Source organism: Talaromyces atroroseus (genome assembly GCF_001907595.1).
Source record: "Talaromyces atroroseus strain IBT 11181 chromosome Unknown scaffold_16, whole genome shotgun sequence".
NCBI classification, from domain to species: domain Eukaryota; kingdom Fungi; phylum Ascomycota; class Eurotiomycetes; order Eurotiales; family Trichocomaceae; genus Talaromyces; species Talaromyces atroroseus.
This window is the reverse complement of record NW_017971448.1, coordinates 447010-462699: the sequence shown is the minus strand read 5'-3', so window position 1 is coordinate 462699 and position 15690 is coordinate 447010. Positions and strand designations below refer to the sequence as shown.

Below are 15690 nucleotides of genomic sequence, written 5' to 3'. Positions count from 1 at the left end.
CATCTCCGAATCCGAGAGCAGATTGGGGCATCGATGCTACCATACCTACCACAGGCACGGAGTATGTGTACTTTATATGTCCGGGAATGGATATGTGCTTGTCTGTTTATTAGCCGGTTTACATTCTGTAAAATGGCGGAGAGAGATTGTCTGCATACTTACTTACTTTGGTAGGTGGAGGTGGATGTCTCGGTGTGCATGAGCTATCAGGGGTGCATGAATGTCTGCACTGTCTATGCTATTTGCCTCGTTGACAGCAGTTTACTTATTATTATATTCTGTGACTTGAAAGTTGCATGTTTAGGAGAGGTGCAGTTAACTTGATCTACCTATCAATATCCTCGTTTTTGAACGATGATATTTAAGCTAAGTTGGGGGGAGGAATAACAGAGACTGAATGTTAGAGAACAGTTACACGGCATTTGCCCTAACTAGACGCATCTCGTTCTCCGACCTAGGCTATTTGAAATTTGATGGTGATACAGTGATCAGCCTCAGAAATTCATCGCGCTTAACGAGGCTTAACATATCGCCCTGTCCGCAAATTCATGGCTAGATAATAAAGAAAGAGTAGCCCCTTTACCCAGTCAGCCGTATATATCCGGATAGATCATCTATCGCCAGAATTCTAGGATTAGAGCACACATGGTCAGCAAATAACATCAATATACTATAATTGCCTGCAAATATCAGCTCAAAGAAACTACCTCAACAGTTCCGGTGTCTCCAGACAAGTCACCATCCCCAGCACGATTTGAAACTTCCAAGTTAACCTGTCTGCTTCCACTCGGAGCAGTAACGCTCTGCGCTGGCTTGTTGTTCTACTGCCAATGACTAGCATGCTCTCTAATGCTTCTCAGTTGGTAAATTCACAAGAAGCTTCCAATCATAGATGCAAACAAATAGGTATGCTATAATCTGACTTCTATTTCAATCAAGGACTCAAATACTCTTCGAGCGACTTTAAGGATCTAGAAAGCCCAGAAAACATCTGCTGTATATGAAATAGATCTCCAGACATCGAGCCAGTTCCCGTATCTTCCGTGCCATTTGTCTGATCTAGAGCGAAGCGGACGCTCTTTTCTTCCAAGACCTTCTGTAACGAAGTAAGAACCCACTCGAGCTTTTGTACTGTATTTATAAGAAGCGTTGTGAGCAACAGCAAACGGTTATCTCCCGTGATTTGAAAAGACCCAATCGTGAAAACCTGTGTTTTAATGGGACACTCGTCTAGGTTAACAAAGCGTGTCGTACCGGGTGTTTCTCCTCGAGATTGTGAAATCAGACGTTGAAAGTATCGGGCAATAGATTGGATGCTCATAAACGCTAAGAGGATGACTTCATGATCGTCGTTGCATCGACACGAGTGACACATTATCGGCATCTGCCATGTCTTCATGCCTTCCTCCACGAGAGATAGAGCAAGGTCGATTGAGATGGCCGACTTCTGGTTGGAGCCGTTGCTTGGCTGCGGGGCGTTCAGTATCTTGGACTTGAAAAGTAGATCAACCTGTGGTTGCATGCACATGCACGAGTTTGGATTGACGGACTGACTCCCCAATGATACCTCCCTTGAAGGAGGCACTGCTTAGGTAGATAATATCGTCTCGATCTCATTCAGGAGAGCGACTTAGTGCAAAAAGCCAGCCTCGAGTTCGGTCCACAGTGAATCAGAGAAGCCAGCTTCACGAGGCCCAATGTCGAACGAGGAGGCATCGAACGGAATTCGATTACGTGAGCCTGGAAGCTCGAAGCCTTCTCCAGGGCCATTATCCATACTGTAGTCAAAATTATCATTGGCAGTAGCAGCGACAGTGACAGTTGAGTGTCCACCTTTGCTATTGGGCAAACGTTTATTATTTGGCCTGTTGGACGATCGCTTTCGGCCTTCTTCTGAGGTCCGATTTTTGGTCCCTTTCGGCCGTCCCAGCCGGTCCGACAGACTAAAGAACACGGAACGCTCGCGTTGACGCAGCCCTGGCATGGCAGCTGGCCGGAGCAGCGCACCTTTGTGCGGTGACAGTTATCGCACGCGGCACGGAGTCTGCTGGTCATGTTGATAGGATTGCTGTGCCGGTTGTTGTCCGGTCGAAAAATAAAATGGCACTTGATCGATGACTCCACCAAGGCAGTGGACGTTTCCTAAAAAGGTATAAATGCCTGCTTAGCTTATTCTGCCAAAAACTTTGTTAGGTACTTTACTCTGTCGGCTACTTGGGTATACAATTTTAAGTATTGCAATATGAAAAAGGCTTCATCTAGACTAAATTTATAGCTCAATTTCATCTATGACCTTGCATAAGTACATGTAGCATGGAGTTGGGATTAGGCTAGAGTTAGGGTTATATATCTCTCGTCTTCCATGCCACCGGACTCAGCGATTCTACCTCGGTCTAAGTACGCTAGGAAACCCAAAGGTAATTTTCTCAGTGAATAAGCGTTATTCTTCACAGAGACTGTGCAGAACGTTTCCCCCAGGCGCGTATTCTCTTGCCAAAGATATAAAACCTGTTGCGTTCTTAGTCAGTTTCGCTGCACAGAGAGAGAGAGAGAGAGCAGGTGACATACAAGAATGGAATTGGTATCATGCCTGCCGCGATAAAGCCTAGCACACTGCAGGCCCAGCCAATGCCAAGGTTGGTGAGCACTTCGTAGCAATCGAATTAGCATTTATCACTAGGTAAGATACATGCATGTATCGGTGTATGTAGTAAACTAACTGGTATCGGCAAACAGTGGAAACGCTCCGGCCAGCACACTGCGCAGTAGCATATTTGCAGCCAGAGCACTGGCTGCCTGCATGAGGTATGTATCGACTAGGTAACTGATGGAACTCTGGAAGATGGTGAAAAACCCAATACCAATACATGCGCTGCCAATGCAGAAGCTGAAAAAATCAAACCCATGTTAGACCATTATATAGATTCTAAATTTGGCAATGGAAACTCACGCTATCCAGCCCCAGATCAAGATGGCTGCCCCGAAAAACACTCCGACTAATAAGGCCAGGAATGGGAGGGATCCAACGACAGCATTCCAGCCTCGTACCTGCAGCAAGAATCAGTTTCGGATACATGCTATTCTTTTTGCGGGTGCAACTTACCTCTTGGAACTCTATGGGAAAGACCGGAATTGTACTAACATGCTATTAGCCCCTCCTGTCGGAGACAAGGTTGTCAGGGAAGCGTGCGTATAACCTACAGGTAGATGATCGCATAGACGAATGCTGCATATAGGTTTATGAAGAAGCAGATTGGGTCAACCAGCATTTCCAGAGGTACAACCATATATTTTTTCATCCAATCCTGAAGGCTGTTATCGGTTTCTTGGTGTTTGGTATGGAGGGCCCAGTTTCCAGTCAACTTGCGCATTCTGCTAGCCTTTCGACTGAGCAAGACGGGTGGGAAGCTCTCGTCGATGAAGAAAATATCAGCCGTCAGGATAACGAGTATCAGAATACCGGAGACCTATAAAGAGTAACCAATTAGCTCCTGCTTTGCAAAGTTCCCTGTCTTGTAGTGAGGGACCCATACGTATTCCGCCCAACGCCACCCTTCATGTTCCATATTGACAACGAGTGCACCTCCTACAATGGGAGCTATGAGAGGGCCTGAAATGACTGCAATTCCATAAGAGAGAAGTGCTGCACCTCGATGCTGTGGTGGCCAAATATCTGCGAGTACCACTCCAACATTGCTGAGAGGGGCCGATCCGCCAACACCAGCAAAGAACCGTGTAATGAGCAGCGTCTGTGTGTCTTTTGCTACTGCGCTACCGAATGAGAAAATTGCGCAGAAGAAGTAGGGTATCAGGACAGAAATCTTCCGGCCGTGGGCTTCCGAGAGCGGTGCGAAGAGTAAGGGACCGAATGCATTTCTAGAGAATTATTGAATCTCATTAGCCCACTTCTTTTATTTTCTGTTCTGACTCCTGAATTGTGAGCAGTAGGCAAGCATAATATCAACTTACCCCAGTAAGTAGAAAGTCAGACCCAATATCGCTACTTCACTGCTAACGCCAAATCGAGCTTCCACTTGCTCCGTTCCAGAGTTGTATCTGATATAGAAAAACAAATTTTCAGCTAGCCTCCTAAATACTGAACTATGGAAGACATATTACATGGTGCTTGTCCAAGTGCCACCCATCGTCGTGAAGCTGTAGAGGATGGTAGTAACGAGCTTCTTTCGCATAAGCTAGTTGAGGGGTAACTCGAGGTCGTCCGGACCATCGAAATCGATAATGTTATCATCGTGATCAACTGGTGTAAAAGGGTCTGCAAAATCGACCTTTGCCAATGTTGGATTGATATCCTCCCTGTTCATAGCTTCGACATCAATCTCTACCTTCACTTCCTCCTGTGTCGAACTGCTGCTTCTGTGGACGGTCTCAGAAAATGTGTCGGTATGTATTCCTAATTCCATTATTTTTTTTGTCTGCTTCTTTTTCAAAGAACGGTATTCTCTGATAAGCAAATGCAACAAGGCGTGCCTGCTTAGGGTAGCTTGACCATTGATTGACAAAGAACCGTGGGCGTGATTTGACTGAAAAGGAAAAGGAGACTTGCTTTTATAACTGGAATAGGTGCTAGTACAAGACGCAAAGCTAAAGTAAATCCATTTTTCTTTTGATCGAACATTATTAATTAAGAGCAGATTATAATACCGTAGGCAGGGCTGATTGAGGCATGCCTCAGCCAATGATATAGAACTCAATCTAGTCAACTGGTAAAACATGCACTATACCATGGCAACCACTGTTATAAGAAAATTAAGCCTCTGATTGTTGTGGGCATTGATTGTTGCTGGCGACTTTCTGAACGCCTCTAAGTTTTGGCGCGTGACTTTGTAAACCCTAAACCAAGACTCTCTCTCCCTGCCACTCTCTTCTACAACGATAACTTTGCCTGTTGCATACCTAGGCACAAACGTATGTGTATCTCCATGCATACGGGCAAAATACTGCTCGTTTGAAGAGTCACATCTTGAAATCGATTATGTGAACGCTTTCAACTCCCCTGCAAAGCCCTATCGAACCCCAAGTAATCGCCGGCGCTAGACAAAGGTCATGCTCTAGCGCCTCCGGCTCTTTTATGGAGCCTCCACATTTCGGCGACATTCCCTGCGCATTGTTGCGCCTTTCATCAGTAACATTATTGAAAAATATCGATGGTAGTCTGATCGGTGAAGTGAGATGTGGTCTTGGATTTGAAGGTGATGCTGCGGAAGAAGCCATAATTATAGACAGTGGAGACAACTAATTGAGAGATATTCTTACTTCATTACGTTGTCTGGGGAGCTTTTGATAAGCAGATAAGCAAGATATACTTCTTCACAGAGTGTCCCTCACGCATAATCCTCGAGGTGTGCAAAAGAGCTATATAAAAGGATTATATATGCGGGTGCCAACAGATTACTATCTGAGTATAACCAAGCTAGGAGACACAAAATCACTGAAATTCTCACCGTCAACCATTTCTTTAGATACTTGTAGATGTCCTGCACCTTATAAGTAATTATCCAAGACCGAGTACTTCGTGATGGAGAGGCTTCTTCACAAAGATATTGGCAATACCTCCCAACGATCATGCATTACCAGACTCCATGGCCTTGATCTTTTCCAAGATCCCCACAAAAGTCTCAGGATCTCGCGCACCGTCTACCTGGTACTTGTCCTGCAGGACAAAGTTTGGCACACTGTAGATCCCCTTCATCTGCGCCTGCGCGACTTCTCGGTCCACCTCCTTGCCTCCCTCGTCGCTGTCCACTATGGCCTTTCGGAAATCCGCATCTGGGATTCCTACTGTGACCGCAATCTTCCGCAGATTCTCCAGATCAGTGATATCACCTTCTTTCTCAAAATATGACTGGAACAACTCGTCCATCGCTTTACCCTCGACGTCAGGGCCGTACTTCTTTGCCAACCACACCAGCCGATGCGAGTCGCGCGTGTTTCCGATGCGGCCGCCAAACTTGAAGTCAATGCCGATTTCACTACCCACGAGCCTGAGACGCTGCTGCATCTGCTTGGCACGCTCAGCGCCAAATTTCGCCACGTAGGCTGCCTGCTTGTCTTGTGCTCCCGCAGGACCACGCGCCCAGTCCGGCTGCAGCATATAAGGCATATAGTTCACACTGAAGGTGTCGCCCGAGGACGGATGCAACTGATGGTACAGTTTTTCTGCGGCGATGAGCTGCTTGCGGCCTACATAGCACCACGGGCATATAGTGTCGGAGGTCACGGTGATTTTGAAATTCGTCATTTTGGGGATTTGGGGGGCTGCCAGTGCGTGTAAACGAGAAGACTTGGTTGGAGACCTCGGACGAAGATGTCAAAAGGAGCCAAGCGCTTGGACCTGTGACATTCATCTAGATATACCTCAGATATCGGAACGAAGCGGGGGGGCATTATTAATCCTAGAACAGTTCACGACTAGAGTTATGCCGATGGGCTTGATGACAAAATTAGTAAGCAACAAATGCGCCAAGCCACTAGTTTATTAGCGGCCGAGCCATGGCCGAGCGAAGTTATTCCCTGAAGTTATTCCGAACTTCCATGCACTGTTCGTTGCGCGAGAAATGGTGGCAGGGAACCATATGTCGAAGTTCAAAATAAGAGAGGCTTGAAACGGAAATTGATGGTTGAGTACTGTAGGTAGTCATAAGACTCTAGCCTGAGTTCTGAAGACTGTAGTTCCACTACCCAGGCGCTACAGATAGATTGAATTATCCTAGAGAATCTGATGAACATGTTCTCATTTGAGTCGCTGCGTGCGCCCCCGCGACTAGCCCCGGTTTCCGCTAGGATACTGGTCAGGCGATCGCCTAGTGCGAACAGGCCAACGTGATCACGCGCCGACGCCTGATCCCAGGATGGGTCATCGTCGAGCACATATAAGCGGTGCAGGAGTATCAAGCCGTGTGCCATTTGGCACCAGCGGATAAAGATCACGCCTGAATATTGGTCCTGCGGGATAAAGAAATGGTCAAAGATGCGTGTAAGGGTAGTTAGATGGGTCTCGAATAGCTGCTGACGCTGGTAGTTTGGAATGTACAGAGAGACTAGTGGTTTGGTCAAGATGGCATCCTGGATAGCAAGCTCAGAATAAAGAAGTTGACTGATTATATCGACTACAGATACCAACTAAAATTTCTCAAATCAGCTAACAGTATCAATAAGTAATTGACTAAACATTCCAGGAAGACTCAAATGCATACGTATACTTACCATTCTGAGAAAGGCGGCGAGGAAGTTTTGCCTTTATTTTCTCTAACTGTGATTGAAGTCCTTTAAGGTAAGAGGCGGGTGGTTGGAACTCTTGGTTCTTCCATGAACGTTGGCTTATTTGATGGACAAGTAACTGTATCTTGATTTGGGCTGCGAGTTGCTCATCGCCTGGCCATTCGGGATACTTTGAAATTGTTTGAAGGTACTCGTCCAGGTAAGGGGTCCATTCTGGTGCAAGAATCTCTTGCTTTGCATAGGAGGTTCTAATAGTTCATACGTGATTAGCAGTTAGTCATTACATAAAAAGGCATAGTTATCTTCGGTAAGGCTTACTGAGAGATCAGGAGAAAGTATGCTAGCATGGCTCGTCGTCCTAGCGTAGCATCCAAATCTTGAGCTGACATCAGTGAGTAAGGAGTGGTAGTTTGTGTTTGCATGGAGCCTTTGTTCAGTTCCATGGCGGTGATGATTGAGTTCGTGAGTGAGACCATTACAGAGATATATGACTTGCCCTTGTGGTGGAAATGAAACCTGAGAGGAAACGATATGGTCAATGCTGTAATGTCGAGACGCAAAGAGTACGCAATGCAGATCAAGCAGATTTATCAAGATATGAAGATGAGCAACCCAAGGAAAAGATCGAGGTTAGAGTCATTATCCATAACCACCTTCTGCGCAGCGAAGCGCTTGATGCTCTCTGTCATGGTAAATTCATGGCCAGCCACATGCTTGGTCATGACAGCAATTATGTTGACCCATAGAAACCGATACCGTTTACGGAGCTGCCTCGCGGTCATATCTGGACGGAGGTACATAAATGGAAACAAGGTAAGCATATGCGAGTGGAAGTATGCTAGGCAGTCCTCAGCTTGTTGCGACTGGACCTCGAAGGCCGACGTAAGCACATCACTTTGAGGGTTCTAATGGTGAGTTGTTTCTCCCTAGAGCCAGAGGTCTGGCTAATTCCGGGCTCGAAGAGACAGTGCCAATGGTGCTGCCATTGCCCCTTCGATTGTTGCGAGTAGCTGCGTTTGGCGCCGGCATAGTAATTCCCGCCACAGGTTGAGGTTGACTACCGCCAGAATGATTTTTTTCAGCCACCTGGCTCTGAAGAAGGGTCATGATATTCTCGATTTTTCCCTCCAAGTGGAATGAGTCCCTATCAGGTGCTTGCCCGCCAGCTTTCGCGCCGAGATGGATGGTAGTACGCACGGCTTCTCCAATATGTGGGTGACATCTGCAATAATCGGCGTGTGGCAATTAACTATTGCAATTTCCATGAAATCGACTATGTTTTATACCTTTCGCAGCATTCTTGTCTATCGGAGCGATACATCTCATGCATCGGTACGTTGCCCGGGCACGGTTTGTGCAAGCATGCCCGTAGGGCGCTGGGAAGACGTTGGGTCTACGGCTGTCCGCTTGTTGTATAGCCAGGCCATGTGTGAGAAATACCCAAATATTGAAGCCTTCCTTGATGCTACGAATTCGTTGGAAGCCCAACGATCTTGACGAGGGGAAACCTCGAAGTCCGGGATGTGGGTCTATAGAGCGGGATTCTCCCGGGGTAGATTCGGCTTCAACGACGATGCTGCCAGTGCCACGCAAACATTTCTTATAGCTCTATCCCAACGAGTCGGTGCGAAGTTACAAGACAATGAGAGACTGTTTTTAAATCAATGTGTACAATGAATAGGTCACTTGGATAGATGTAGTGGAGAGTGATGCTACCTAACAAACCATTAAAACAGGAGACTTAATACAAACTTGGAGAACAAAAGGGAAAAGAAAAAATTACAATATAAACAAACAAATAGAGAAAGAAAAATAAAATCAAAGGTGATAATAAAACGTCAACTCTTTAGTGCACCATCCAATGTATCCCTTTTTTTCTCGTTTTGTCTCGTGTCCCCTTTCCCGCTCCGGATAGATATATTGATATCAGCGCTTTGCTTGATTAATGAAAAAGAAAAAAAGATATTTCTTAAAATACAGTCAGGACACTCCGTCGTACAGAAGCAACTCGTCGATCAAACCAGCTCTAGGCATCTGCCTTTTAAGCCTTGGCGTCAAGGACACGGGTAATAAGGCCAGTGGCGACAGTGCGTCCACCCTCACGGATGTTGAAACGCTGACCAGACTCGGCAGCGACGGGGCGATGTGTCTTCAAGATCATCTCAACGTTGTCACCGGGCATGACCATCTTGGACTGGTCATCACCAGGGAAGCTGAGAGTGGCAGCCTCATCTAGAAGAATAGACAATTAGTATCTCGGACCAAGTAGACATCATCACTATTTCAGTACATACCAGCAGTACGGATAAAAGCCTGGGGGCGATAGTTGGCGCCGAATCCAGTACGGCGACCACCTTCAGCCTCAGTCAGGACATACATGGAAACCAAAAAGTTGTCATGAGCCTTGGTGGTTCCAGGAGCAGCGATAACCATTCCACGTCGGACATCCTCACGCTTGATACCACGGATAAGCAAACCGGAGTTGTCACCAGCGCGGGATTCATCACAGGATTTTTTGAAAGTCTCAATATCAGTGACCTTAGTCTTGATAGGGTCCTTCTGGTAGCCGACGATCTCGACTTCGGAATCCTTGCGCAGAACACCACGCTCAACACGGCCAGAGGCAACAGTACCACGTCCGGAGATGGAGAAAACTTCCTCGACGGACATCAAGAAAGGCTTGTCAAGGTCACGCTGAGGGGTTGGGATCCAGGTATCAATCGCGTTCATAAGCTCGTCAATCTTCTGTTCGCCAATTTCAGGCTTACGGCTTTCCAAGGCGCAAAGAGCAGAGCCAAAGATGATTGGAGTTTCTTCACCCTCGAATCCGTAGGTAGTCAAGAGTTCACGCATTTCCAACTCGACAAGCTCCAACATCTCAGGGTCCTCCACGGCATCGACCTTATTGACGAACACGACGATTTTCTGGACACCGACTTGACGGGCGAGGAGCAAGTGCTCACGAGTCTGGGGCCTATTCTTTCCGTCAGCACGAGATGTCGTTAACCACCGGGTTGTAAGTGTGAATTAATTACATTTGACCATCAGAAGCGGCAACAACGACAACGGCGCCATCCATGTTAGCAGCACCAGTAATCATATTCTTAATGTAATCGGCGTGACCGGGACAGTCGACGTGGGCATAGTGACGGGTGTCGGTTGAGTACTCGATGTGAGCAGTGGAAATAGTGATACCGCGCTTTCGTTCCTCGGGAGCCTTGTCAATGGCACCGTATTCAAGGAAGCTAGCCAGACCCTTCTCAGCCTGACGCTTGGTGATAGCAGCAGTCAAAGTGGTCTAAAGATTGTTTTTGGGGTTAGCGGAATAGCAGAGAATTTTCATCACTCGAGTAAGCGCACCTTTCCGTGATCAACGTGACCAATCGTACCTGCCATGAATCAGTCTCAGCTACACCAGCACCGCACTTCATATATGCGAAAGAGTAAACATACCGACGTTGACGTGAGGCTTCGTTCGCTCGAAGGCTGTTGCAAAAGTACGAGCTGCAAATCTTTCGCTGGAGAGCGCATGGTGAACCGGGTTCACAGCGCGAGGCCGCAGCAGAGAGGATCTGCTGCTCCTCAGAAGAAGGTTGACTGATCTAGAAATACCGGCCATCCTGAACACCTTGCAATCAATTGAAGATGAAGGGAAGAAAAACAGAAAGAAAACAGAACAAGACAATAGAGAAAGAAGGATGAGGATAAAGAATGTTTACAGCGTCAGACTCGCAAGTGTCCATGCCGAGATTACCCCAAAATTTTTAGGGGAGCTTAGTCACCCGCTCGTCCCCAGCCAATAAGCGTTCAGCATTTGCGGAGTCTGCAAGGCGCATAATTCTCCCTCATTTGTCTGGACAGCTTTTTGTTTTCTCTGTTGTGCTAGATTTGAATAATGTGCTTGAATATACATTGGGCAAGTCATGTGTTTGCCACTCGTCATGCGATTGAGACTCTCCTTACTGAGGAGAAATGGGTATATGAGAGTAATATACAAGTATGGTACAAATTCATCGCACAAAACATTGTTTGCCGAACACATCCATCCAGAACTCGTCAATTTTTCTTTTCAATGGTGATAGTGAGTGTTTTCCCAATTTCCCCATCCATTGGTTTTGCCTGGTGCGCGTTGGCTTCCTCAATGGCAGCTCTAATGCGGTCCATCAGTTGTTTGATGTCTTCGGCCGTAGCCATACGTTTCCCCCTTTTTCTTGTCAAAATAATTTCCACTGTCCGGCCTTTATCAATAAAAGAAGATATCTTCTTCAAACGATGTGAGAGATCGTGTAGATCAATAGACCAGTTCAGCTCAATCTGTTTGGTTGATGTTTTCGCCGTGTGCTTGGCCATCCTTGAGGCCTTCTCTTTTGTTCGCTCCTGCTCCCGAAACTCGTTTAACGACATAAGCTTGCACACGGCGGGCCGATGGATAGACCCAGGGTCTAGTTGGACAAGAACTTGTTCGCTGCGTCGCATAGAAAGAAGTATATTCGACTTCCGTGTCGGCAGATCAAGCTGTCCATCTGGGTTTACGATCTGGATGATATCGGCCTCGATCTCGCTATTGATAGGTCGTGAGTAGCGCTGGGGTAACTTCGACGCATTTTTTGTATCGGTAACACTTGTAGTAGCGAGAGCTCCGCGGAAGACGGATCGAATCTGAGAGGCTCCCCCAGCGACGCAGGGTCCTCCTAATAATCGACGGTGAATGGGCGTGTATCGCGAGAAGAAAGATCCATATCGAAGAAAAAGTGAGGCCGAAGGTAGGCCCCGGAGGGATACCATGTTAGATTTACTGCATATAAAAAGGCATTCGAAAGTCGTAATGAGAGATCAGGCAGCGAGAGCCTCTCAAGCTTTCTTTCAACGCTGGGTCCAATAAGCTAGACAGTGGAAAATCAGACTGTGCATATAAAAAGCAGTAAATAAAAGCGATGCAGTCGACAGGGAAGAGACGCAGCGAGGAAGAATCTCTGATGATGTTATTCTTAGCAACCCCGGAAGTGGCTAGGTACATGCCAAGAAACAAAACCTGTCTAACTTGTTTAGGACTAGACGGCATGGAACGTTAACTACTCGCGCGAGGCTTCAAGATTTAAAAAGATCCATACGTGACTCCCATTTGTTCATACATACGTCCAGATTACTACATACAGTGGTCTGACAAACCTAAATCATTCTTACACTCTAATATTTCAAATTCAACTGCCTATGTCAACCTCAGAGTCCAATGATTTCAGAGTTTCGTTTGTCAACCCAAGCACCTTGTATTCCGAGAGTACAAATCATCAGATTCTCTCTTTTATCTTGCTCCACAGGTTCTGAGGGCCCACCTATAATCATTTTAGTATTGAGTGGACATCAACTTAACCATTTGGCTATGAACAGGAGCTTTGTATAACTCTTACCTCCTCTGGGATATCCATGGACGAGCCACTGACGAAGTCCATATTTACGTATTCGATGATCTTGGACTTGTTCCAGAACTTGTAGGCAAAGAAAAGCACCGCGAAGAACGGTATAGGGAAATAAGTCGTAATGAAAGACGACGTGTCGAATTTGTGAACTGGAAAGAAAGCCTTGGTCAATACATTTGCCTTCAACTTATATGGATTCAATCGTAGCTTACTAAATGATCCGAAACCTCCGAAGATCATTACCATGATGCAAACAAACATTCCATCTGAAGTTCCTTGTAAGCATTACTGAAATTGAATGCATGTGGCGAGTACCTACAGTATGAGAGATATGGCTGTAGTGGCGCACGGTACGCAAGAGTCTTTCGGTCGATCCCATGGACTTTTAGCCCTTTGTGCCATCGAATGCTGGTCCAGAGGATGCAAGTCCAGGATATCATGCCACAGATTGCGGTCATGTTCGAAACTAATTCGAGTCATGTCAGTCGGTTACACCGTCTTCCAAGGTTGAGAGGTATATAAAGTTCCTGGTAGGCTCCATAGTGTTAGGGCTGAGGAGAGGACGGAGAGGTTCTTACAGTAGCCGAACACAGTCCCCGCTTTACCCTTGGAGGCTGCCATGAAAGAAAGTAATGAGAAGGCACCGCAGAAAAGAACACTGACCCACGGCAGACCGTCTTTCCGAGTTTTCAAGAAAATATTTGGGGCATGACCGCGGGCAGCAAGGCCGTATAGAGTGCGGGATGAAACAAAAAGATCCGCGCAACCAGAGGACCAGGCACTGGTGAGGATGGCCGCGTTTATAATGGAGGGCAAGGCCGGTATTCCAGCATTCTACGCTCGTTAATTCGTATTCTCACATTTCAAGGCGAGAGTATAGGGCAGAAGAATACTTACTTTGATAGCGATTACAAATGGACTCTTCGCTGCTGTAGATGAAAGATTAAGAGACGGGTCTGAAGGAGATACTAAGAGTCCAACCTGCAACGGAGTCAATATTGGCACGAATCAAACTTCGGTAGTTCTGGATTATTCATACCACGAAAGCGCTGCAAACGTAGACTACGGGGGCAACGAAGTCAGCAAGCGATAATAGCGGCACAAGTAGTAAACCTACAAAGCACAAGTCGTATCCAAACCGCCTTGATAGCACGAGGCACATTCTTCTGGGGCTGTGAACCATATAGATGTTTGTCAGCATCATGCATAATGTAGCTTGAGCGAAAAGAACACCCACGTTTGCGGTTTCTGCGGATGCAATAGCCGTAATCTCGGTTCCAATAAAGGCAAATGCGGCCTGAATGAGAACTTTACGTTTTCATCCAATGATCAGCATCAATAGAAGATAATTTCAAAGGTTTTCGGTTAGCATACCGCTGAAAAACCCGAGGAAACGTCCCTTGGAACCCCCTAATTGATATTAGTACTTCGATATAAGAAAGCATGTCGGAGATAAGTCTCTTTACCTATGCCTTCGTATTGTACGAATCCTCCAGTTTCGTTCCAGTATCTGAACCCGATCGCTTCATGATTTGGACCTCCTCCCGCAGTGACGACAATGCCAGTGATGATAAGACCAACGATGGTTATGACCTGGATAAAGAATCCTTCGTTAGTGTACAACATATAAAAACTTCTACAGACAGTAGTGAGGATTTACCTTGATTGAACAAAACCAAAACTCCATCTCTCCAAAGACTCGTGTGCCGGCCACGTTGACCGCCCACTATAAGCATATTGAGTCTCTGCTCTTTGACACGATAAGGAAAGATATTTAGAACCTACCACTATCAGAAGCATCAAAGCTACCCACAATGCATTGTTGCAGATACCGGTTGTGCAAGTTGCGTTGACATCTCCTGCAGGAGTCCAGTAGGAGACAAGAACAGCTGCTGCCGAAATTTCGGCTGGAAGCACAACTGCAGATACCTGGCTTTAGCATTCCTTGAAGGTATAAAAGTCCGGATTGGACGAAGACTTACTTATGTAACTTCGATTTGAAGCCAGATTTAGCATAAAATCACAAAGGAAGTTGGAGGATATCGACAGGTAAAAACTAACTTATACCAGTATAGAATTCCCATGGCAAAGCCAAGTTCGCGAGAGACGAAGCGATCAGCAAGAGCGAATTGACCTCCAGGTATAGGAAATTGCGACACCATTTCACCCAATGCAACCTTCAACCCGGTTAGTAAACCAAAGGCTGGATGAATGCAGGATCACAGACTAACCATGACCGAAAAGAGCAGGGAGGCCATAATGCAGTAACTGATGAGAAGACCTGCAGGGCCTCCATTTTCCAAATTGCTTCCTGTGCCCAGAAAGAGACCCGTGCCCTAAGCAAAGTCAGCTCTCAACTAATGTCTGAAAGGCAAAAAGACCACACTGACAATTACACCACCGATTGTTATCATTTGCCTCGATAGATGAGTTAGATTTATGAGCCGCTGGAGATCATATCCTGCATCACTCACATGTGGCGAGGCTAAAAACGAATGTTAGCCACATATCCACGTCCTACTCTAGGGCATTTCGTACCTTCAGCTTGCGCTGCAGAGTATGATCATTAGCAACATTGTAGGTCTCCTTCACAGTGCCCGTATACACAGGAGATTCTTCAACATTGCCACCCCCCATGTCGCTTTCCTGTTTCTTTCTCTTTGCATTAGAATGTATTGTTCAAGATTACAATCATTTTTGTCTTTTACCTTTTCAGAGATCATGATTTCCACTCAGTGAATTGCTCTACTGGCCGATGGAGAGCATTCCGGGGCTGTCACTGTATTTAACTCATACTTTCACCCTTCTGTATCTATTTTCTGTCCCCCTTCCAAACCTAACCTCATAAAAAACCGATAAGCTCTAATCTTAATGACATACAAAAATTGCGGGTCTCGCTCCCACTCTCGTTTCGATAACAGCAACAATGTGCGGCTCAGTCGGCGTCGTTCCGCTGTTGCGCTGTGCCGCTTATCAGTCGGTCGGCGGAGAACCCGACCTTGCCGACAATAGGCAATAGGATCTTTTGAACATT

General features: G+C 46.3%; 7 protein-coding genes across 7 annotated transcripts, besides 1 other annotated feature; all 7 read right to left on the bottom strand.

The window, feature by feature from the left end:
- Positions 1–934: 934 nt before the first annotated feature.
- UA08_08915 (hypothetical protein) lies at positions 935–1522 on the bottom strand (the record flags this gene model as incomplete). Its single annotated transcript, XM_020263808.1, has 1 exon — positions 935–1522. One exon carries the CDS (start codon positions 1520–1522, stop codon positions 935–937), a length of 588 nt encoding a protein of 195 aa, XP_020116048.1.
- Positions 1523–2447: 925 nt separating this feature from the next.
- UA08_08914 (hypothetical protein) lies at positions 2448–4421 on the bottom strand (the record flags this gene model as incomplete). Its single annotated transcript, XM_020263807.1, has 10 exons — positions 2448–2508; positions 2569–2647; positions 2721–2887; positions 2951–3048; positions 3104–3137; positions 3202–3467; positions 3534–3876; positions 3970–4056; positions 4120–4155; positions 4210–4421. The coding sequence occupies 10 exons, from the start codon at positions 4419–4421 to the stop codon at positions 2448–2450; spliced, it is 1383 nt and encodes a 460-aa protein (XP_020116051.1).
- A 1160-nt stretch (positions 4422–5581) lies between these two features.
- UA08_08913 (hypothetical protein) lies at positions 5582–6259 on the bottom strand (the record flags this gene model as incomplete). Its single annotated transcript, XM_020263806.1, has 1 exon — positions 5582–6259. One exon carries the CDS (start codon positions 6257–6259, stop codon positions 5582–5584), a length of 678 nt encoding a protein of 225 aa, XP_020116050.1.
- A 216-nt stretch (positions 6260–6475) lies between these two features.
- Positions 6476–6557: a repeat region (Identified by RepeatMasker using a combination of RepBase library and repeat library created with RepeatScout).
- Positions 6558–6603: 46 nt separating this feature from the next.
- Positions 6604–7682, bottom strand: UA08_08912 (hypothetical protein; the record flags this gene model as incomplete). The annotated part of the gene is made up of 3 exons (XM_020263805.1): positions 6604–7127; positions 7225–7487; positions 7558–7682. 3 exons carry the CDS (start codon positions 7680–7682, stop codon positions 6604–6606), a joined length of 912 nt encoding a protein of 303 aa, XP_020116045.1.
- A 1598-nt stretch (positions 7683–9280) lies between these two features.
- On the bottom strand, positions 9281–10858 carry UA08_08911 (Elongation factor Tu, mitochondrial; the record flags this gene model as incomplete). The annotated part of the gene is made up of 5 exons (XM_020263804.1): positions 9281–9471; positions 9534–10213; positions 10275–10537; positions 10600–10628; positions 10693–10858. 5 exons carry the CDS (start codon positions 10856–10858, stop codon positions 9281–9283), a joined length of 1329 nt encoding a protein of 442 aa, XP_020116044.1.
- Positions 10859–11295: 437 nt separating this feature from the next.
- UA08_08910 (hypothetical protein) lies at positions 11296–12024 on the bottom strand (the record flags this gene model as incomplete). The annotated part of the gene is made up of 1 exon (XM_020263803.1): positions 11296–12024. The coding sequence occupies one exon, from the start codon at positions 12022–12024 to the stop codon at positions 11296–11298; it is 729 nt and encodes a 242-aa protein (XP_020116047.1).
- A 503-nt stretch (positions 12025–12527) lies between these two features.
- On the bottom strand, positions 12528–15293 carry UA08_08909 (hypothetical protein; the record flags this gene model as incomplete). The annotated part of the gene is made up of 17 exons (XM_020263802.1): positions 12528–12572; positions 12648–12805; positions 12869–12922; positions 12976–13122; positions 13235–13490; positions 13554–13637; positions 13696–13718; positions 13774–13828; positions 13894–13964; positions 14031–14066; positions 14123–14249; positions 14317–14382; positions 14442–14575; positions 14639–14646; positions 14718–14833; positions 14888–14992; positions 15195–15293. 17 exons carry the CDS (start codon positions 15291–15293, stop codon positions 12528–12530), a joined length of 1584 nt encoding a protein of 527 aa, XP_020116046.1.
- Positions 15294–15690: the final 397 nt, after the last annotated feature.